This window comes from Asterias amurensis, chromosome 2, assembly GCF_032118995.1.
Source record: "Asterias amurensis chromosome 2, ASM3211899v1".
In the NCBI taxonomy this organism is placed as follows: Eukaryota; Metazoa; Echinodermata; class Asteroidea; order Forcipulatida; family Asteriidae; genus Asterias; species Asterias amurensis.
Genome location: NC_092649.1, coordinates 3,880,116 through 3,905,590, shown reverse-complemented (window position 1 = coordinate 3,905,590; position 25,475 = coordinate 3,880,116). Strand labels below are relative to the sequence as shown.

The 25,475-nt window shown below is 38.3% G+C and overlaps 1 protein-coding gene across 7 annotated transcripts in view; it reads right to left on the bottom strand.

Moving 5' to 3' along the window:
* The window catches only part of LOC139951675 (uncharacterized), a 125,789-nt gene that overhangs the window by 33,164 nt on the left and 67,150 nt on the right, over window positions 1-25,475 (bottom strand). Inside the window, exon 1 of one of the 7 annotated variants that reach the window (XM_071950723.1) lies at window positions 14,074-14,532. The exons of 5 other annotated variants lie outside the window; for them this stretch is intronic. Coding sequence is in view for 1 of the 2 variants with exons in the window: in XM_071950715.1 (XP_071806816.1) it covers window positions 14,412-14,440 (29 nt within the window). In the remaining variant the exon portion in view is untranslated. Of the gene's footprint in view, window positions 1-14,073; window positions 14,533-25,475 lie in introns of those variants that run through there. One more of the 7 variants, XM_071950715.1, reaches the window with a different exon arrangement.

The following is a 25,475-nucleotide window of genomic DNA, read 5'->3' as shown; positions in this document are numbered from 1 at the left end:
TCTTGTGTGGGGCACAAAACACAGAATGATCTTGAAAACAACACGGCTAGCAGTGGCAGGAGTATAAAAATAGTTGAAAAAAAATAGTTTTTGGTCAATCACGTTGAAATGAACATGACGGCTACACAATGTGACAAAGAAAGTCAGTCCGCAATTCCAGCACTTCAAATTAAGGATTCTCTTTTCTTGTGTCCCTCGAGTGTCAGGGATGACATTACGATCGTCTCCCAGTGCAAACGTCACGTACAGTAAATGCCGGAGGGGTCCAAGACAGGCACGCACTACCGGCCGAAGAGGACAACGTATGAATCCACACACACGAACATTGACATTAACAAAAAGCCAACGAAGCCGACGTCAGTGTTTTTACATTTCCCTTCCCGTTTATTTATTTTTAAGAAGAAAAAAAAAAGAGAAAAAAAAACGCAGAATGCCTACTGACAAGATAAGCGAAGTGAAGTTTGATATTTCTACCTATAATTTAAACCACAGACGTCAGTTCATGGTGCTACATCATAGATTCAAGTTACACATATTGCAGCCCGCACACAAGGTATCACCACACACAAAATTTGTAACAGGAGATCACAAGCAATAACACCACTTTATGGTAACCTCAGATAACTATCCAAAGTACTATTACAAGTTTTTGAGTTTTTAGTACATGTACATGTACATGTAGCTAAAAGCCCTCCAGCAAAACATATCTTCTTTTTTTTTTTTTTTTTTTTTTTTGGGGGGGGGGGGGAATGGAAGAAACTGTGAGTCATACTCTGATGTTTACAATGGGGTCAACAGTCAACACTTTACTACACAGACCACCTGTAACCCAGACTTTCACTCTTGTTTTTAATTTCGGCCATATTTATCAGTCGCTTTCTCTCAGTTTCTATTCTCTCTTTTCTCTTGTTTTGTGTGATGGTGTGATCATGGATCAACCCTACATGAAATAACAAACCTGTGGACATTTTGGCTTAAATCGGTTGTGCGAGTCAGGAGAAAATAGATTTAAAAACATGCACATTTTCAGCTTGATAACACATGTAGTCATACTTAATTTGGTTGTAACAACCAAATTCAGCTGTTGGTTTTGTAAAAGGTTTCAGATACAAATTATTATCCAGCATGACTTCATTTCAGAGAGAAATATTTCACGGGGGAAAAAATGGTTGTGGTGTGGAGTTCATAATCGGTAATCTTCCAGAGGCAAAATGGTTTGTATCTTTACCGCTCCTGTATAATGAAGCAGTAGTAGTACATTGTCCGTCGAATCCAACAATGTCGTCTTTACGCAATCAGTGCGTCCCCCATGTGACTGCACAGCTTATATATCATAAACTACATGTAAACCTACTGACCCCCCCCCCCCTCCTTCATAATCACAGGGTCACCATCACCAATCTGCCCTTTGTTTTTATCCTAGCTACACTGTTACAATTCCTCCATGTTCTCCCTAAGACAAGAAAGTTAACAGACTAAAACACTTCAAGTGCCTCCTTTACTTTGCAGACAGTTGGAAACTTGTTCCCTAATCGTTGGGGGTGGGGGGGGGGGGGGCGGTGGAAACGGCAGATAAATATACACTGAAGTCTTGAGTAAACACTCAACATGATTAAAATTGTGAGCTTCTTTGAGAACAAGTCTTCTATTTTTATATTGAAAAACATGAGAGTGGTGTATCAGAGTAAACATACAGTTCCCCATCCCGTGGAAAGAAAGCCCCCGTTGTCGATAATTGAAAAAAAACCCTCCTGTGTTGTGCATTGAGGCTCGGCATAGTGGGTGCGAGAGCACGAGAGCAATCACATGTAAAGAATGCCTAGGTTCATATATGACTCATTCCATGTATTGTCCATTGGAAATGACATTCGGTTGATCGGATTCAAGCCTCCATGTTTGGCAGAGATTTAATCCAAACATTGGATTTTTTTATGAATTATTATCTGTTGAAACCAGAATGGAAACACCAACTATAATTTAATTACGGCGCGAAATGAAAACATATTGCTTGATTAGGACATGCATGGATAGCAAATGCCACTGCACTAAAGTAGTAAATCAGACTGCATTGAGTACATGTACGTTCATGAAGTAATGGAATTTCTTTGGTGATACATCGGGGCAAAATTAAATTTTATTTTATCATTAATGTTGTTCATATGACCTTCATAAAAGTACATCTATTATTAGGTTTTAATGGCCCCTAATTTGAATCCCTGCCCTGGCATGATTTCAAGGTTAGAGGTATAGGTAAAGACAAAAACATCATTAATTCATAATAATAAAATTGAGAACCTAAAAAGCGCACTAATCCACAATAATATGAAGGCCTTCATCTACAATAATTCAAATGGAAGCTTAGGCTAATAGCTTAGAAAATCCGGCATCTGATACGCCTACATGTACATGTACATGATCATATGTACATGCTTGTGTGAGTTATTTCCCTCTGAAATCAAGTTATATTTGAGAACAGTACGCCTATCTACAGAACATTTACGACCAATTAGTCCAAACCACGCCTACAACGCCCTCTATAATAAAAGGCAGTTCTGTATTGGATATGGTCTGACGAAGCTCCTAGCTTAGGAGTGAATTGTAACTACTAAATTATTTGTAAGTAACATCATGCACATAATTTTGGATTTGTAAAAACAAATCTTTTAATTCATTATCATCAACAATCCAGATGAACTAATTAATGAGTAGGCCTATCTGAAAACATAAACAAAAAAACACTGATTTTTAATTGTTACAACCAAAATTAAGGAAAATATTAAGAAAAATTGTGCATGTAAAAAAATATATTCTCACTGCCTATAGTAGCGAAGTTGCATTGTTTTTAATGGGAGAAAAACACAAAGGTTGCTTCATAGAGACCAAGCTCTGCACATTTTCTACTCCACAACGTACATGTACCTCTATGTGTTTTCCTGTCTGAACTGCCAACCTCTTGATCTTACCATAGAGAAAGGACAGATGATCTTTCCTACATTTTCCCACCAAACCACCCCAGCCCCAGTGCCACAAACCACTGGTCCCAAAGCATTTCTCCTTCCTGAGAATTGAATATTTGCACTATCTTGAAAGCTGGTGTGGTTCATCCATGGGTTCATCAACCACCAAGAGTGTGGGGGCGAATTTCAAGAGGTGGGTTTGGTCATGGTTTGGTCTTATCATCACCAAATCATTGAATGTCTTGGGGTCTGTGTTTAATGCCTCACTCCTTGGGAATGTCTTAGACTAAAGGCAGTCTGTGATTGCAAAACCAGTGTGTGGGTAAACAAGGTCACGATATCTTCAAAGTGGTCTATAATGGGTTCACCTGTAACTACAGGGTCTTACTCCTACCTTAAGAATGATGAATCATAGGATATGGAAACTGATACCCTCATTATGTACATCAACAAGAAACTCAAGATTTGGGTAATGGATGACTCTAAGGGATGAAAGTGACATTCAAAACCTTCCTCTCTACTAATGGTAACGTTTTTGATGAAGCTGGCTGACCATTTGAAACCATTGTAAGGGTATGGTTTAATTATTAATGTACGCTGAACTTGGGTGGTTATTTGGTATGGTCCTTTCTGGTACAACCATGGAGTTGTTATAACCCTGGAGCTTTCTTAAAAGCTCCATAGTCACAAACAATCCCAAGATCTGTTTTAGAAATAACGATGTGCTCGGTTTTCAGTTTCAATACTGGCTACTTGTTTGTGTTGTTTTATTTTTTGTCCGCATCAAAACAAATTCTTGATTAAACACAACACAGTACTTTGGTATTTTGGTGACGGTATGTATACCATGGAACTCAAAATAATAATAAAAATATACCGAACCCCAGGGGCCATTTAGGAGTTTTTAAAAACTATAAGTTTTTTTTTTTTTCAAAATTGTTTTAACCCATCCACCACAAATTATTGACCAACTATTACATGTATATTCCCTATATACACTGATAAAAGAAGAACGACAAAATGCCTCAAAAGTTCCAACTATTTTATACAAATTTTCTCCTAAGCTCAAGGAGTTTTCAATGGCTTTTCTTGGCTTGAAACAGAAGAGAAAATCTGCCCCATCAGTCCTGAAGGTTAGCTATCAAAACAAGGTTGACCGCTAACAGTAAAACTGCACAGACGATTCTACTATAATACTTTAATTAAAAACAAAATTTAGATTTTCAGTGATATCTTTTTGACCAACCCACACACAATTTATAAAGAAAACAAAATTGAAGTTGCTAGACACTGATTATTCTTAGAGTATAGTAGAAAAACCGTGCATGGCTTTCCTTAAACTTGATAACCCCTACTCGACGGTTGACACTGTTGAAAACAATCACAATCATATGAACTTGATACTAACCAAGGCCATGCTGTGGTTGATTAAACATTCCATACCCAGAAACAAGAAAATACCTTTTTGAAGTAAACAAAATCCAAGGATCAATTTTTGGACAATAACACTGTGCAGAAATTTGTTAAAGGTTCTGTGCTCCAACTTCCAAAATGATAGCCTTGTGTTCTAATCCAGTCTGGAAGTGTGACATAATTCACTGTTGTTAGCCAAACTGACTCCAATCCATAATTGCCTGAAGCAGCCTCTGAAATGCGTTGCGCTAGTTTTTGCTTTTGAGGATTTATGTACCAACAAAAAATTTTATTTTTTTTTAAACTCAACTTTCATGACCATATCCACAATTGCCAGCAGCCTCTGAAATGCGTTGAGCTAGTTTTCCTTTTGAGGATTTATGTACCAACAAAATTTTTTTTTTTTTTAAACTCAACTTTCACGACCATCAAAAATAGACCCCTTAAAAGTTTGAAAAGTGCGATCACTGAGGTCAAAGGAAGACTAATCATTGGCTGTGAGTTTGTTCATGGCAATTATGCACGTTTCTTGGCATCAGTTATGGCGGCCTGTCCAAATGGGTCAAAATGGGTTTCTGCCAGAGACTTTGATGACATAAATATAAATTATGATTTACAGATGTAAGCAAGAACCCATCAAACCAATACAAACTGGCGTCTACAATCGCAGGAAGCCAAGAATGTTTTGTATAAACCGGATTACACATGTACAATAAAGAAAGTCATACACCATTAGCTCTTTTTAGAATCAACAAAACTCAAAACAGACAGCAGGATGCTGCTATCACAAACCTCCGCCCCTGTGAATACTTTGTGCCTCCTAAACTCAAAAGTTCCAAGTAGTTCTACACTACAGAAGCATGAATGTTTTGTTCGGCAAAGTTTATTGGTAGGAAGTTATAGGGGTAAGAGGTGTTAGCCTCCTCCATTGTGTAAAATGAGAAAACTGCAATATCATTACCGCTTAATTTCACTACGGGGCAAAAGGTCATCAATCATTAAAATACTGACCCCGAACCTGCAGAAAAGACATTTCCATCGAGCAATAAAAATTGTCTGGTTGCCCATTCACAGATAACAAATGCCCAATAAAATATTCAGGAACTGCAGGCTAAGGGCACCAACAAAAACATTAATCAGCTTTGATAAGCTGTTAAACCAACTGGAATGACCTGCGACATTTTCAATTGCTGTGATTGCGGAAAGACATTCCACATTGTAAAGTGAAGTTGTTGCCTACAACAACATTAAAGGGAAGTTGGTCTTCCAGATTTGTATGTACATGTACCAGTGATCCAGACCAACTTCACTACAAAATTACATTTTCGACGTGCCCATTTACAGAGAACAATTGCTGTGCCTATTCAAAATTTAAATTCCAGGCCTGAACAATTGTTAAGTTTAATCTCAAGGATACCTGTTAAACACGGGATTCGAACCCCCACTCTGCTGATCAGAAACACCAGAGCTGGAGTCCGGTGCTTTTATAGTCTTGACCACTCGCCTGAAAGTGTTCCAGAACGTAACGACAAGAACACAGAGACACCATGCAGGGCACCCAGACCAATTGCCAGCCCTGTGCTTTTACTGTGGTGCCTCCCGCAAGATTCCAATACAAACTTTTGCCCATAAAAGTGCCCCTAACCTGAGGGAAATTGCTGTGCCCCTTCAAGAGCGAAGTTACAGGCCTGATCAAGTGGGAGTGAAAGGTTGTTGATGCTGGACTTGTTTTTCCATTAATGTGACTGTCATCTTTGCTCATACAATGTCCCACTTCATTGTGTGATTGCAATAGCAGAGACCCTCTCAGAACCTCAGGAAGTCATCTTGCCGGGAATTTAGATTCCTCTGCATCCACATCCCATGATCACAGACGTCAAAAACATTAACTTTGAACATTTATCATGTTTATATATGGAATGCTCTTTAAGGGATGATGCATCATCGATGGGGAGAGAGAGTACATTTCATTCAATTCATTTCTGTAGTTTCCTTGCATATTTTTGTTATCACTGAAGACTGGCGGAGATGATAGAAAACTGAAAGTATTTCAGCAGTAGTGCTGTGATTGAACGGACATGGCGGAAGGCAACTTGGTTAAGGCCACGTTGTTCGAATAGGCAGCTTAGTAGCAGCCACTGTGGATGGGATGCCATTGTTCCTTAGCCTGACCAAAGATGGGCTGGGTCGACCCAGACAACATCCGAGAATGGTCAGGTTGTGATATCACCGATCTCAAGTCAGCAGCACTGGAAAGACGGGGTAGTTGGGTTGCAAGGCACCTGTGAGAGTTTTTTCGTTCTTACCAAGGTTAAAAGATTTTTGTTATTTAAGAGCAAATCTCGGCAAGAAAATCAGATCAACTTCCTGACTCCAATGGTCATTTGACCTGACTGACTGTGAAATTGCCCAAATGACTTAACACAGGGTTATTTTTTGTAAGTCTTTGGGGGTGTATAAAGTTGAGTGCTTCTATTTTTCCACTTGACTCAGTCAGTCATCACTTTCATCAATGGAAACACTCCAAGCAGAAACAGTTGACAGGATGTTTGGAGCCAGTGGAAAACCTTGACCACGGCTCAATTTTATAGAGCTGTTTGAGCACAAAAAATAGCTAAGCATAACAAAACTATGCTTAGTAAGCATAGTTTGTGTTGTGCTTAGCTAAACTAGCTAAGCACAAAACTACGCTTAGTAAGCATAGTTTTGTTGTGGTTAGCTAATTTTTGTGCTCAAGCCTTACCAATGTCACATCACAGTTTCCTTTTTTGAGGGATTTCCTGCTTCTTATATTTGCTAAGCAGAGTTTATTCAAGCAACATTTATTACTCAGGCAAACCTTTGAAATTTGGCCCTGGTTTTACAGAGCTGCTGCTTTTAAGCAGAGAATTATATTTTAAAAATTTCTGCTTGGCAAAAGATATGAGCAAGAAACAGGTCACTTCTTTGGATTGGAATCAAATTTATGGTTATCAATTTGTGCTTAGCTACCTAGACAACTTTTGTTTCTGAGAGGTTAGACTCCCTAACAAACTCAATTATTCATAAATTCAATCAGAAGTTAGGTTGTGACAAATGACACAATGCAAAAAAACTACAACTCCCTTTAAATTGACATTTCATGCATGTGTGCACTCACTGTGTATTAAACGCATGCAATTACGAACAAAGTGAATGTTGGCAATGCTAAATGCATTCCTAGATTTGTGTGCGTAAATACGTGGATATTTAATATTCACCGGATCTACCTACCCATGTGTGCGTGTGAAGAGATGATTGCGCTGATGATGTATTCTGATAGAGTCTAGAGATAGAAACATAATGGAGCAGTACAAACTGGCTCTTCTCAAAGCCACCACTAATGGTGTCACCGCAAACCTTACTAATATACTTAGTAATATTTTCCACCATGCATACATGTACTGTAGACTTAAAGGTATACAATGCCTTGGATCGGGCGAGTTGGTCTATGAAATGCATTTGAAACTGTCAGGAAACTAACACGGCACGCCATTTTGTGATTTTTGACTGCACAAAATAGCTGAACCGTGTTAGTTCCCAAAATAAAAGGAAAACTGTCCATTTTCGAGGCATATTTGTGTGAATCATTATATTCTACTTTTAAAGCATCTTTCCAACCATAGATGCATTTCATAACAAACGGTTTCAAACGCTTTTCATAGACCAACTCGCCCGATTCATCAAGGCAACGCGCCCCTTTAAGTCTTATCATGTATCTAATATTATGAATGACACAAATTCAAAAGGCTTGCTCATTATTGCATGAACCCAACTATCATATCAGGGCAGTGTCTGCAGGTGTTCGTGGTTAACTTAATGATATTGACATTTACAGTAATCATCAAATGCTGATAAAAAAATCACTCCGCACTTTGAGCTTTTTTTTCTCCCTTCTTTTTTCGCGGGTGCAGTGTGTTCTGCTGGTTAAAATTGCTATGTAGTACAGGGTGAACATTATAGTAGCAAACCAATGTAAAGATTTTGACAGAAAAAGGGATATTATGTATTATGAGTGCAACAATTCTGATTCAAGTATGACATGGGTGTGGTCATCCGGTCCACAACAGCTATAGACCTATACACTAGTTGTTTTTAATATTTAGATCAAACAAAAACTTCTCTAAAAAAAAAAAAAAGACAAAGACTTCTCTAAATGTTCTTAACTCAAACACAATATTTTGTATGTTTAGTTTTATCATGTTGTACCCACTCACTTAGGTCTATTTCACAAGAAGTTAGGATAACCTAACTTAGGACTATAGTCCTAGGAGATACTAAAAACTTAAGGCTAATCCTATGTTAGGATGAGTAACTCGTCCTAACTCGACATAAGACTCGTCTTTAACTCTTTGTGAAATCCACCCCTGTACTTACACAGAACACAGGTGTACATGTACATGTCAAACCCACTAATACTACCCCCTGGGTCCTATGAACAAAAACTACAGGATATTACTCAGGATGGGGTTCGAATCCATGACCTTTGCAATTCTAGAGCAGATGTCTAACCACTAGGCCACCAAGCTTGCCCCGTAGCTAGATGCAATTTGAATCCTGTATCTTAGCAGCTGGCAGTATAACCATTGTAAAATTAATTTTGTAAAATATATGAAACTATCCCTGATCATGCTGATGCAAATTAATAGTATATCATCTAATACAACCACAAAGTGTCTGTAATTCTCGTCTGCGCAGAGCTGCCTACATTTGAATCTTGCAATCAGGTACATTTTGCACAACAATCAGATAGATGTTTAGAATTCATTCAAAATAATATGGACAAAGCTTCCATCATCAGGGAGCTCTTTAAATTCATTCATCGGGGACAAAGTTGCCATAATCAGAGAGATTTTCAAATTGGTTTATCAGGACATAGAAATTATAGTTTATTTTTAAGGAACTTTCTGCATAACCAGGGAGAGTTGGCAGCTGTGGCTGGCCTGGACTTTTGAGAGGGCAAGGCCATTTTCATTTTTCCAAAAGGGCAATTCCATTGGAAAATCTTCCAACCATGGGAAGCTTTTAAACTGCCTTTTTTATATTTAGTGCTGTTTTTAAAACATTGTTTATTTTGGTGGAAAGCGCCTTAAAGGCAGTGGACACTATTGGTAATTACTCAAAATAATTATCAGCATAAAACATTTCTTACAAATGAGTAATAGGGAGAGGTTGATAGTATAAAACATTGTGAGAAACGGCTCCCTCTGAAGTGACATAGTTTTCGAGAAAGAAGTAATTTTCCCCGAATTTGATTTCGAGACCTCAAGTTTAGAATTTGAGGTCTTGAAATCAGCATCTGAACGCACACAACTTCGTACAATGACAAGGGTTTTTTTTTTTTCTTTTACAGTTTTCTCGCAACTTTGACGACCAATCAAGCTCAAATTTTCACAGGTGTGTTATTTAATGCATTTGTTCAGATACACCAAGTGAGAAGACTGGTCTTTGACAATTACCAATAGTGTCCACTGTCTTTAAGGCCTGGCAAAATGCTCTTTATAAATACTCTCTTATTATTATTATTATTTTGAAGGGGCACCGAAGCTAATACTAATATGGGCAGCAGACACCATGGCCTATGTGTTAGTTTAGACCAGCTGTGGTCTCTGTCATACCCCCTTGTCCATTTTCTCCATAATTTTCAAAGGGTGTGGCAAGTTTCTACACATTACCAATACACAACTAAACCAGATGACCTACGTACGCAGCCTTCTATTTCTAGGATAAGAATAAATTCCTGCTTGATATCGCTGGCCATAAAGATAAGAAGCATTCAAATAGCCTGCCCACATATGGGTACCATTTTTCTAATCAGCCCAGCCAAAACAATCACAAACCTAATTCATCTTTCTTATGGAATAGGATCATATCAGGGGTGGGGTTCCAGGGAACGATTTCGTTCTGCAATTTTCCATAGCAAGAAATTTAGACTAAACTTATTTTGTGCACACAGAATACTAAGATTGAGTAGCAAATCTTGATTTTTTTTTAGTAGCATTTGAAACATTTTGTGTAACATTTTGCTCTGCTATACGCAGGAAATCAGTCACTGGGTTCAACAAATTACAACATTCCTACCAAATATTAATGTCAGCCTGGTTCCCACATGATTAATTCAAGGATAGTAACTGTAAGAGTCAGGGTTCAATGTCATTGCTCTGCTTAATTTAGAAGCGTACAAATCTCTGCTTTCAAACACAAAGACTCCCCCCAAGGATTTTTCCATGTGAAACTTTGCAGATAACTGAGCACTCTTCACTTAATACAGATTGGGCTGAGGAAGGCTGTCATGGTTCAATTAATAACGAATATAGGTGGACAATTACAGCGCAACATGAGAAATCTCTTTTACAACTCACACAAAAGTTTGTCGGCCACTAAATCCACATGTACTTCAAGGTTACTGTTTTTGTTAACGGTTTGACGTCATTTTATGTACAACCAGTGAAGGAGGTCACTGTTGTAAGAAAAAAATGCTATGGTTTCACCTCACAAGAATTTATCAAATCATGGAGGTAGAAATTCACCACAGAGAAATTAAACCAGAATTTGTTCTTTTAAACTTTTTGATTCCTATCATAGATTTGACACCATCACAGAATTGTCACCGAGTGCGTGACTCCATAGACCTTATGCATTGACGCCATCCAGCCGCCATCTTAGAGGAAAAACGTTGACGAAACAATCGAGACGCACAGATTTGTACGCGCGGCGCACAGTATTGGCCAATGAACCACCTCCTTTTGACCTGTAGGTGAGGGCGCCCTACTGAAATGAAGTCCTATGCAACAAGGTCTATTGCGAGATCTACATTGAACATTAATGAATTAACTTAGTTTCGCAAATTACAAAACGACAATGCTCAAATAACAAGAAATTTAAAACAAACTTTAAGAGTTCAGGAATCTTTATTAAAGGGGCTATGTCGTCATGGAATTATTTATGAACTCTCACCCAAATATTGCACCCGCATGCGCTTTCCATAGATACAATATATGATGGAAGAAGGCCAATCTCAAGTGCACACCTGGGTAAGAATTTATAATTCCATGTATAGCCACAGGCATGTTATGATCATGACGATACAACCCCTTTAAAATCCATCACAGTACAAACTTGAAGGAGAAGAAAAAAGTTAAAAAAAACGTATTGAATATGACGTCACGCGGCTCAAGTATCTGACCTACAAGATGGCGTCTGTGCCTGTGCGTGCGTGCATGTGCCGTAGAAATCAAACCGGGAATGATGCGTGCTGCTAGCTTCGATGATGTACGCGCTTGGACGCGCATATGGTTTGCCCTACAAGATGTCGACTTTCCATAGCAAAAAGAGGTTATTCAATATGGTCTATATTGGACACTAAATAATATAATAATAATAACATCAAAGTCTTAAATAGCGCACACATCTACCAAAAGGCGCTGAGTAGGCCTCCATACATTTTCCAGAAAAGTAGGTTATCAAAGTTATGAATTCTGAGACCCATTACGGTGCAATCAGCAGCCACTGCCAGGAACACTGGGGCAAACCCTTTCTCTTATCGCTAAGCGTTACTCAGATCTTTAACATTACACAACGCTCAGGGCCAACAGCTTTACAGCCCCTTTAAAAGGCATCCACCCAGTACAAACTTGAAAAAAGAAAACAGTTGTTGAATATTTAATGCCTAAATCCCAAAGTTCGAGCATAGTTTATGAAAAATTTCAGCTTGAGTTCCTTGCGTCGTGTCAATTTGCTTATAACTGCAAAGTACATTGCACATACATGTTCTCGTAAGTGGGCAAGACAAATTGGACCGTGAAAGAAGTGGCCAGAATATAATTAAATCAACTGATCGAGTGAGTCACAGCTAAGCCAGCATTCATTCATTAAAGATCTTTTAATCGCATTCCGCCAGACCGGACAGACCCGTCTTCAAATACAACACCGTGGAGTTTACGTGATCGTAAAGTCCTGATAGGTCGACGATGTTAATCTCTGAGGTTTTCCCTACTTCCATCATCGATTTCCTGTCATTGTCCTTTCAAAAAAGTCAACATAAGAAAGAAAACAATTCCCGTGAACTGAAAGGTAAACATGTTATGGCCTTACACAAAGAACTGAAGTATTGCTTTTGGGTTGGACGTATATTTTCACCCAAAATAATTGCATAAGATCAATATAATTACTATAAGAATGAATGATTAATTATGTGTTTTACTTGTATTTTGTTCAAGTACTGGGGACTAGGCTGGCTTAAGGCCCGGTCACACAGGCCCCGATAACAAGAACGAAAATGATAACGATACAAATGCACGCCCTCGATTAGTTGAATGAGCGTGGGCGTATTCTGCGTGGATCAATTCAACCAATCGCGAGCGTGCATTTTTATCGTTCTCGTTTTCGTTCTCGTCATCGGGGCCTGTGTGACCGGTCCTTTAGTGGTTTCTTTCCCTGCATTTCACCTATGTGGCCCTTGGTTTGCACCCCACCTCGGAATGGTGGGGGCCAGAGCCTTGAATGTGGACTGGGTTTTCAGTCCCTACCTGATTGTGTAGCTTTCCCCCCATTTGGAGTTTCTCTCCCACATCAAAAACTGAACATTTCTTCTTGTCCACACCTTATTCCCAACTATTCCTTCCAACATAATCCAACCAACAGAATGGAGTGTAGCGAGCAGTGTTGACCCGAAAAAGGTCTTAATTTCTTCACGATTTTGACATAATAGTTCAAAGTGCTTGTGCCACTCTGTATGCATTCTGTCAACCAATCTCAACTATAGGTAAGGATATATGTCATTTGACCTACAAATGTAAATTAAGGGAGATAAAGTGGTGGCCAGATAAAAATATTTTGGCAAACAAAAATAAAGTATTGGGTCTTCAGTCAATCTTCTAATCAAATCTGAAGAAGGACTGGTGACACTGTTCATCATTACATCACTCAGTCTAAATACTACAGTTTTCTAAAAACCAATCAATCATCCTTATCCTATAAACGCTCAGCACTCTACTAGATCTCTCTGGAATACCTTTCATTCCAATCCTCAACTTTATAAACAAACAGAATCAATTATCAATGGGAATGAAGTCAAATGGTTTAATTCCTTGACGTATCTACACACATCAAGGCTGGAAGAACTATCACAAATGGATTAACCCTCTCAGTTGTGAAGATAATGATTTTGTAGACTACTTTTCCCACAAAAATTTAGCATCAATCACTAATTCCTTTCTCAAATCGCCTCACTCAATCAATAGTCAAAACTAGAATTTAGAAACATACTTGTTGGGTTGTTATGGCTCTCTTTTTAACGCGGGTCTTTCATGGCAACCATGATACTAAGGTAGAAGTGGGCTAGAAGGATAATTTTCCGTATGGCGCCACCACTTTTTCACTCATTTTTTACAAAAATGGATATCTCATTGAGGTAAATTAGATACTACATTATTTCATATCGAGTGAAAAAGTGGTGGCGCCATTCGGAAACTTTTCCGGCTAGTAGAAACATATAAACCAGGGAATGTATTTAAAATGTTAATGGCCACGTTGACCAACAGGGCACAACAAATAGCTAGCTATTACCAGAATAAACAGAGTAAACTGTACATATTCATATAATATCTGAATTATCTGAATATATCTGAATTATGAATATATATCTCAATCCAATTTATGCCAACATAAATTTAAATCTCATTACCTTTATAATAATATGTAGCACTTTTCAGACGGTTACAAGCCTCGGTACAGACTCACCACACAGCTGATCCGTGAAAAATCGTACACGTACACGGTATCCTTCAATATTAGTTATATCCCATGATGAAAAACGGTAAATCCTTATGCTCGAACGAAGAAACCCGAGATAGTCTTACTGGATTGTCAGAGAGAGTCAATAACTGTTACCATATGCAAGATACATGTGGCTGTTGGAAAGTTACACCCCTACAATGTGTCGCCCACACTCTAGCTCTCTCAACAGCAACTGACAAAATCGTCCCAACCTAGCCGGCCGGTGAATTAAGCAAGGTTACTTACTCAGTGAACCACAAGCTATGTATGATCATAGAGCTATATTATCCTGCACATCACACACAAACATACAGCGTGACTAATCAACTCCAGCAGTCCAAGGAATCCACACCCACACACTCAATGGACTCACCCGGTCTACCAATGGTTTATTGCAGGGTCACAGCATTGTATAGAGGGGGGTGGGGGGTAGTTCATTATAATAACAGCTAGCGGGAGGGATAATGCTTGATCTCCTATTCTTCGGGTCACAATGCACGGTCCATTCATGGTTTGGTTCCTAGAAGCTTAGGTGTTTGGAGCACCTTGAGCAGTCCATGAATGGCGTTGAATAAGACTGAAGTGTCCACCACAAAAGAGTCACTGTCAAATTTCACACTTGAAATTGCCACAAGACTGTCTTAAAAAAAAGACTCCTAATGGGCCCTTCTTCTACAGCCATCTTTCCATAAACAGTACAACCTACAAGCATAGAGAATCTCCATGCTACAAGATGAGTGTTATTAGTCAGGAATGGTGTACAACAAGGAATGCATGGCTGTTAAATTTTTAATTAGCATTGAAATTCCAAGTGTGATTATTGTCAAGATTACATAATATAATATAACCCCCTTGTAATCAGCGAGTGCCATTCATGTAGTTTTAATGAACGTTGACGGCCAGAAGTGAAATGCTGATCCCATGAGGTTTGGACCATGATCAGACAAAGATGTCTTTAATAATGACCAACATATTTAACTACAGAATGTGTTTTAGTTCCAAATATACGCACACGGTTTCAGTTAAGTAAGGGGGGTGAATATTCGGCCAAGATACACCAAAAGAGACACACACAAAGAACTTCTTGAAAATACTTTCTTTCACTATCTCAGACTCAAAAGAAGATTCATCACAATTTTACAAGTGTTTTCACAAGTTTCACCTTATGTTTTAACTAACTGGTTTTCTTTTCCGCAACAACCTCAATAGATTTGTTCTTTTCTTTGAAACTTCTATTAAAAATACAAGATGGTAAAATAAAACAAGTTCACTTAAATGAGCAAATTGATCGCAGACAGTTTCCGGAAAAGTAGAATAGAAAACTGCTTTGGGGAAATCCCTCCTCTCCATTTCAATGCCTTTCCTGCAGAAGCCTCAACCCACCTATGGCCATTTTAACCATAACATGAAAGTAAAAATTCCCCTTACACTTTCCAACAAAGGAAATCATAAAAAAAAACACAGTAAGTTCAGATTTACAAATGTATGACAACTTTACCTCCGCATTTGTTACTGGGAACTTGGGTAGTTACCTGCGTCATATTTTGATATTTGAACCACCACATAAAAATTAATCACACTGTCCACACGTTCAAATTTTAAGTATCAGGAATTTAGGATATATGACAAATTTACCGCCGTGTCTGTTACTAGGAAGTTAAACTTCTCATATTTTGATATTTGAACCACCACACAAAAGTACCCACACTGTCCATACGTAAGAAATCAAGGTAAAATATATCAGCAATTTAAGATTTATAACAACTTCCACTTCCTTTTTTGTCACCAAGAAGAAAAAAAAAAAATACACGCCACATATTTGATATTAAAATTCTTTGTGAAAACCGATCCTCGTTATATCCCAATGATGTCATCCCGCCCATTTACTTGAGTTTCACCAACACCGTAATAAGATATGAATAATTGCCGTCATTAATCACCAAAACAGGAAGGTCCTGTGATGAGACAAAACATGAGGTGTAGGCCCTACACGTAGCAGCCTTGAATTACACTCTTGAAGGGAAACAGCAATTTTTCTCTGGTATGAGGCATTTCTACGAGAGGAAACCTTAAATTTGGATTGAGACTTTGCAAAGGGCACCGCAGCGAAAGCAAAGGGCACTACGAAAATTGCTGTGGGTGCCAGGGTGGGTGTCGTGGGTTATTTTAAGGCCTGCGTAGTGTAGAATGAGGAGGTTAACTGCACAGGCATTAGCATTAAGCTTGGGCGATATCGATTTATTTTTATTCACGATATATCGCCGACAATATAACGCGATATTCGATATAATCGCGATTAATGAAATTTGACATCATCAGTCTTAAAACTCCAAGTGAAAGTTGTAGAAGAGACAGTCCTAGCATAAGAGAGGTGTTCTAATGACCCATTCTTCTGGTTTTACTCCAAACCTATGGGGTGCAAGATGTCTCAGCTAGCAAATACATCGCGATATTTAATCGATATATCGATATATCGCGATTATCGCGATATATCGCGATATATCGATATTTCGATTAAAACCAAATCCATCCGATATCGAAATCGTGTCCAAATTAATATCGCGATATTCGATAATATCGTGATATCGCCCAAGCTTAATTAGCATTGAGGTTGTCTCAGTGGTTTTGTTCGGCTGCCTTTCGCCTCTGTGGAATGGTTTGAATCCCGGACCGGAGCCATTGGGTTTTCACTGACTCTCCCCACCTTGATTTCATAGATTTCCTTATTTGGAGTTTTCCCGCCCACATCCAAAATTGACCAGAGCAGGACTTGAACATGCAACCTCCATTTTAACGGCTCCACCAACTGAGCTATCGAGCCCTAATGTTGGCGATCTCCTTATTGTCAACATCTTTTTTTTTTCTGCGATGACTGTCCGAAACCATTCCACCTTTTCTATAAGGCTTCTGACTGGCATCGCTGAACAAAGCTACTGACAAAGTTAGATCCAAAACATTGCGTTCTTGAAAAATTTTCTTAATTCACAACTAACAATTTTTCCTTGAATTAAAAACAACAAAGTAAAAAAGTCAAGAAAGTTTGATACAGAGCTTCAGAATGAAAACTCTTTTGTAACTCATTCAGATTTGCATCAAGCAAATGTCATCTTTGAATAATGCAAGGACAAAGTCTGAAGGTAAATCTTTTATTCTTACCATTTAGCATTCTGATTGATCTTTTATTTATTACCCTGAAGGACGAGAAAGCCACGGTCCTCTCGGATTTCAACAACGTCAACACGTCTTAATCCATCTTAATTGCGTCCTTTCAAAATGCTAAACGCAAAGCCCAGCGATCACGTTTTATTCCTACTGTCTCGACAAAAACAATGTAAGAATAACCATTTTCATCAGACGAGCAACATTCAATACCAAAATAAAAAAGACAAGACGGTCTTTAATTACACGCCCACTCATTAAAGGGTTTATGCAGGTACCCTTGGCAGATCAAGTTTTGGACGTGACTTGAATCCCTACTCACTGCGAATTCAGACGTATGTAATACAGTAGTCGTTAAATTTTTAAGAAAAAAGGGAAAATTACAGAGCAATGTTTCAGGAGAGTAAAATAAATTTTGTCTCCTGACTCGGGAGTTTTTGAAAAAAAATTTTGTTGTGACATCGTTTTACTCATTTCTAAAAAACCACAGTACCTCAGCAGAAGTAAGATTTTTAGGGAAGTATTCTACTATCATTGTCTTCCAAGTGTGTTTTAGTTCAATGTAAATATGTTGACATTATGTTTTGTGTCGTACAAAAAGTACCCAAACCCCTTTAAACTGCTGCGGGGTGGGAAATACATAATCAAAATGAAGGATGACAATCACCAAATGAGGGGTAATTGATGACAACTTCGTCTGGGAGAGATGACGGAGAACCCATCGCTGGACGAGATTTTTTCTTCATCAGACATTTACTTCATCAGACACTTCATCTCTTGTCGAGGTGTGAGACGTAACACCACAGTCGGATTATTGATTTGCAGAGGCCCAAAGGAGAAAGGGGGGGGGGCTGATTATTGCGATGGGTGAGTCACTAGGTGCATCTACCTAGGGCCAAATAATGCAGACGCGTCGTTGGTTTAACATTCTTTGTTCTCTGTTTTTGTTTAGGGTTTCAAAATGGCTCCTGGGTCCAATTGCTCAGAGCTGCCTCATCATCAAATATCTGCTAAGCAGAAATAGGCAGGATACCAGTCACAGTTGGTACATGTGGAATGGCATTTTGTATAACCTAACTCTGGTAAACACTATTCCGTTAAGCTAAGCTACTTTTTGTGCCCGGTTTGTTCCAATCTACTGTCCACGTTAAATTCATTCCAGTGCCTATTTCTGCCTACCATGCCAGATATTTGATGGAAAAAAAAACTACCAAATCACATCAGGGACACAACACCCCTCAACACAATCAAGACCCTTCTGAAAGCCCACACTTGTTTCAGGAGCCCTAGTACCTCTGTCATGACTGTGCCTCATTACCTTTGAGCAAGCCTTTAAAGGAACACATTGCCTTGGATCGGTCGAGTTGGTCTTTGAAAAGCGTTTGTAACGTTTTTTTTTATAAAATGCATATGATTAGAAAGATATTTTAAAAGTAGAATATAATGATCCACACAAGTATCACTCGAAATTGCATGGTTTTCCTTTTACCTTGTCAACTAAAACGGTCGGCTATTTATGTTGACGCCCATAAATGGCAGAGGTTGTCCTTCATGCAAAAATAAAAATGCTTCTTGACAGCATTTGTCCGATTCCAAAAGTAACATCCTACGACATTATATTGCATCCCTTCACTGTGAGTGTACTTTTGATGAAAAGGGTTACACATATGTAGGTAAGTATTCTCATTTCTGAGGAAACAAGTTTTGAATGAAAATATTTTGAAACTACCTACATGTATGTTGGTTTCATTGTTTCATTTATAGAACCAATATATACAATAACATACTAAAGGCAGTGGACACTATTGGTAATTACTTAAAATAATTATTGGCATAAAACCTTTCTTGGTGACCAGTAATGGGGAGAGGTTGATGGTATAAAACATTGTGAGAAATGGCTCCCTCTGAAGTGCCATAGAAGTAATTTTCCACGAATTTGATTTCGAGATCTCAGATTTAGAACTTGAGGTCTCGAAATCAAGCATCTAAAAGCACACAACTTCGTGTGACCATGGTGCGACAAGGGTGTTTTTTCTTTCATTATTATCTCGCAACTTCGTGTGACAAGGTTTTTTTCTTCTTTCATTATTATCTCGCAACTTCGATGATCGATTGAGCTCAAATTTTCACAGGTTTGTTATTTTATGCATATGTTGAGATACAGCAACTGTGAAGGCTTGTCTTTGGTAGATGGTCTCAGCTTACAATTTCAAACCAGACCTACTTCAGAGGCATAAATATACTGTACAAACAACAACAAAACCATTTATAGCAAAAAGAGGAGCACAGGATTAAGGGAAAGTATCTAGAAAAAGAAAATTATAGCCAATCAAAGTTACTAATTTATAAACAGTTGGTTGGCTAAAACAATAATTATAATGTGTATAATATATGATCATTACTGAAGTTCACTGTATTCATAACCCATTGTCAGACTCTACGGCTCTTTCATGTTTGCTTGAATGAAAGTGAATCATGGTGCATAAAACAGCGGAAGGGACAACTATCTACAAAACAAGACCATCTTTCTACCAATTAAAAGCTGCTCGCAAGCATTCAAGCATACCAGTAAATCGCATTTAAACACAAAGCAATCCAGCAATTAGTCTGGCTTCGGGCACTTGTCTGGTAACCCAATCACCAACAGATGCTCTCATTTCAAGTCATTGTTCCCTACGGATACTAATCCGCAAAAATTGATAAAACAGTCTCTAGGATTTTTGTATTTTTTCTCCATTTTTTAAAGTGCCCTAATTCGTTCAGGTCTGAAAAATTCAGCATAATTTATTTAGAGAGCATCTGTTAAAATGCGCATTGGAAATTAAACTAAATTTTCAGCATTTGGAGTTTACAAATTTACAATTCTAGTTCCAGAGGGAAAAAACAGCAAACCCAAACCACAGCATGTCTTTAAAGGGAATGTATATATATATAATTGTTTTTTGAAGCCATTATATATGGACATATTTTTTATACACATTTATTAACTAACCTGTGAAAATTTCCTTTTAAAGGGTAGTAGAGTTTTTGGGATTACAGCCATTAAAGCGGTTATGTCTACGCAGGAAGAATAATCCACTATTGGCATAATTATAGCAGAAATGCTTATCAGATTCAAATGTTTCCATGATAAAAACTATTATCTTCCAGTACGCGCTAATCCACCAATCGGATGCTCGAACTACTAGGGGGATAAAACATACATGCTATGATCTCTGTTTTATATCCTACTTCCTCTGTTTTTATTAACCAGTGCGTATTGTGAAATGTCATTTTGTCCAGCTCCGTATGTGGACAGTGCAAAAATTACATTCTAAACTTTGTCACATGAATGCTGTTCGTCATGAAATAACGTTCTGAAAGTTTAAACTTTGCGCGTTGCACGTGAGACTGGAAGATAAATTGGTTATCACACGCGCGCTCATGATATACGAAAAAATATAGCGCTTCTGTGTCCCATGTGATAACTTATATTATATAACACCCAAGCAGATCCTTGCCATTTGATTGGAGGATTGTCCATCACCATTGCACGCTGAGTCACTCACCGTGCTCTTTCGTTCCATCCGAAATGTACCATTGCACGCTGCCAGCGTGCAATGGTACTTTTCGGATGGAACGAAAAAGCTGAGTAAAAAAAACATCACTACATGCGCGTGTCTGTGGTAACGCAGCAGTGTTACTGCAAGGCATATTATGTAAAATTACTAGCATTCGGCTTCTACAATTAAAAATTGTAGGCCTACGCTTTGTTTGTTTTGAAAGTTGTATCTTTCAATCAAAATGACAAAGATCAACTTGGATGTTATATAAAACAAATAATGAATGTTTTCCATTCGCGCAATGGTGTGAATATGTTCATTCGTTGAAAGCTGGAATGTTCCATTCAACTCGGCTCCGCCTCCTTGAATAGAACATTCCATCTTTCAACTCATGAACATATTCGCACCATTGCACTCATATACATTCATTATGTGTATAATATCTTTTTCCATAACAACACAACACCCAAGTAAAAATGATTCTCGAAATGCTTCATACAACCGAAAGCTTCTAACCCAATAAATTGTTATTGTCATTAATTCAAAGAACAATTACCAAGAATATATCTTTCCTTTAAATTAACAATAACAAGACATGTGTGTCGCTAATCGCTCAAAATTCTGCTGAGGTAGAGAATTTATTATCGCGTTTGATTTCTCCCTCGCTAGGATTCCAATCGCTTGGGACTGTCCAATCCATAAAACCGGGCAAGTCTCTGTAAATGTCAACCGTATATTATTTCAATAGAAGGCTTGGAACGTTGTCAAACGTGGTTTGCGTACTTTGGAAGAGAGAGAGAGCAATACTCATCCAGGGTTTTTTTTTATTCCGTTTTCTTTTTTAAAATGAAAGTTTATCTTGAAATTGATCCAATATAGGGAAGATAGGGAAGGTAAAAGACTCCACTGAGACAGAATCGTGGTTTGAGAGTAAAAAAGAACGAGGACAAAGTAAACCGGTTTATAGTTACATCGGGGCATCAATATAACTACCTTGTTAAATTCATTCGGACAGTTTTCACTGTTCAATACAATTAAAGGTGGATTCATAATCTCCCAAGAGTTGTAATTTACTCCACATGATTGTTAGCATAAAACCCCAGCAATGGAGAGCTGTTATTGACAGTATAAAACATTGTGAGAAACGGCTCCCTCTGAAGACGTTGTTTTTGAAAAAGAAGTAATTTCTCGCCCCAAACAAGGCTAAAAGCCACTCTTCAATAAGTGATTCAGGGGGTACTAGAAGAAAAACTAATCAAATGCACTACTGCAAACACAGTTATGCATATCAGTTTATCAATAAGACTAAACCTCGGTTTACTATATCAAACTGGAAACATATCCGCAACCAGATACCCCCCTCTCCATTACATAACTCAATAACGAGAAACATCAGTCACCCAATAACCGGCTTGAGTAAACACACACATGTACAGTGTCAATTTATCTAATGGATTTTGGTTCTTCTCTACATGGTGCACATGTATATCCTTCGGGGTTACAATGTATCGCACGCCATATCCTTAAGCCCCTTTCACATGGGAGAAATTTAGCAAGGGTTCGTACCGTTCAAGTTCTCTTGCAAGATCTTGTCAAACATTGCTACATTTTACAACCATGCTAAAATTAAGCAAAGGGACCCCAGTTAAATTGCTGCCATGTGAATGCACTTTAGCTTCAATTACTTGACTCATCTCTATGCTTGACTTCGGTTGTTTTAAAGGGGGGGGGGGGGGGGGGGGGCTCAAAATCAATTATATTGTTTACATCTGATTGACACAACAGTAGATCAGTGACGTCACTCATTGTAAATGCTTTAGAAGCTGGATCATGACATAAGAACCCCCCCCCCCCCCCCAACACACACATGTCAGAACGACAATATGAATCAAAAGACTGATCCACTATCGCCCCCCCCCCCTTCCAACACAACACCCCTTTCAAATAATTGGAGAAGTGACCCCTTTCTTCGTATCAGTACCCACAAACAAAGACATTGACAAAATAGGGAGACATCAACATAAGGCTAGAGTTGGTAGAGCGCTGGCATGTTAATCCGGAGGTCATTGGTTAGATTCCCACAGTCTAGTCAATTTTGTTTTCTTCAGCCACAAACTTAGAAATGAATGGCGCAGTTTCTATAAAAGGTATGATTTTATTGGTTTCTTCCATGGGTCTGTTTAAATCAGGCTCCGTGTCTCTTTTGTAAACATGTGATGTCACAAGTTGAAACATGAAGGTAGAAATGGGTAGGTCTACATGGACTTAATAGGTTGGATGTACCATACACAGTACAGTCAATAACGAACTCAACTTTAACATGTGTCCCAAACTAGATTTCATTTTAAGGTCTTGTGGACAATAACTTGACAGTAATTTCCATCCACATGCATTGCCACAGAAAAAGCTCATCAAATTGAAATTGAACACAGCCTTCAACATGTTACGCGTAAACTAATCATTTTGTTTCTGTTCATAAAGGCTAGGACTGTCAAAATAACTTACGCCGCTGCTAATCGCTTCAGCAGCCATACCTCCAGAAAAAGAAAAAAAAACTGTTGACAAAAACACCTGGTGTTTTGAATTAATCCAACGCTTCAAAAATCTGCGTCTGGTTACTGGCGAGGAGTATGTATAAAGATAGTCAGACTCTTCCATCCCCGAATCCCGGCCAGAAAAAAAATTCTCCACATCCCGGTAATTTGGGTCGATAGGAATGTCTTTCAGATGACAGGGTTTGAGCGGAAGTCCAACTAGGAACCAATTATTTCCTCTGTGAGGAAGTCATAGAGTTTGGATCTGCTCTAGATACATGTACAAAATGGGACGGGCATTCTTTGAGCGCCGTACTGGGTACCAGTTGCAGCTTCTTGTTGCTTCCGTAGTCAGGTGATCTGATTCCCACCTGCTTAAGGTTTGAGCAAGCATGAACAAAACATGTTGCCTGGACCCGTTCATATATCCTCAGAAAATTCCGTGACTAAGAATGTGATGAATAGCTTTTAATTCTGAATATTTTATTCTTTTCCGAGTGCTTGTTCACACTAATTTTAATTCTGGTCTTTTATGGTGAATGCATGGTATTATGGCTTTCCCTCCAAATTCAAGCCCTGTTGATTTGCATTTTTTAACAGCGTTAAAGGCAGTGGACACTATTGGTAATTGTCAAAGACTAGCCTTCACAGTTGGTGTATCTAGACGTATGCATAAAATAACAAACCTGTGAAAATTTGAGCTCAATCGGCCAATGAATTTGATAATAATGAAAGAAAAATACACCCCTGTCACACGAAGTTGGTTGATTTTGAGACTTCAAGTTCTAAATCTGAGGTCTCAAAATCAAATTTGTGGAAAATTACTTCTTTTTCGTAAGCTACGTTACTTCAGAGGGAGCTGTTTCTCACAATGTTTTATACCATCAACCTCTCCCCATCACTTGTTACCAAGATAAGGGTTTATGCTGAAAATTACTTTGAGTAAATACCAATAGTGTCTATGCTTTTAATGTACTTTTTAAAAAAAATGAACAAAGTGCTTGTTATGTAGGGCACAAGAACAAGGGCACAAACACATAGTCCTTGATTTATCCATGATAATGGGAGGTGACATTGGAAGTTTTAGAGGCACTTAAGATCCTGTGAAAAGACAGCTTAAAAGGTCAAATGAAAGGCTCTTACAGGTTGTTTTAAAGGCTCTAAAAGGTATTTTTTTGAAAAACACTTGAGAATCATTATATGCAGACGTCATGGCGTGATAAATATAGATGTTAAATTTGCATTGGGGATAAACAATAATATTGTTTATAGGATTTGAGGCATTGCACGGTGAGGTATCAATATATTTTTTGGGGGGTTTGCGGTAACACCATGTGTGTATCTACTTGCCAGGTAGAGTTTGTTCTTAGAGAACTGTCTAGCATTTATTCTACTGCCGCGGAGTAGATAATCGGGAGTTCGGGAGACTTCTCAGTTCTGAAAAGAACTGTCCTGCTTGTTAACAATTACCAGGGCGGATGTTATAGAAAATAGACTGGACTACTACTTTAGCTTATAGAGTTAACGAGTGATTACCAAATATATATTTTCCTGAGTCCTTTGAGAAAGAAAAAAAAACGGTATTTGGTTTGAATCCCACTCGAGTCATATTGCCTGTGGATACATACATGTATATCTACTTGTTTTCACTGGACTCAGATTGTACAGTGCTCAACATACATCCACACTATGGGTAAAACACAAATAATATCTTCTCCATCCACGATGCATATTTAACATAAAACATTCAAGTACCCATTGATAAACGATACATGTAGGATTTGAACTGCCTCCAGCTACTGGACAAGCTTGGTGGACTAGTGGTAAGGCTGGCAAATGTCATGGATTCTAATCCAACCCGAGTAATTTTCATCTGTTGTTTTCTCGGAAAGTACAGAGTATAGAGTGCTTGGAAGTCGATACACATCCGTGTTAAGGTAAAACACAAGTAATGCGCTAAATATGGCGGCATGACTGTCAACATTTTCAACAGGATTTGTCACGTCCTCCATCAACAGAGGGGGAAAAGCAACCACAACAATTTAAACAAACCTTATCAACTTGTTGACAAGACT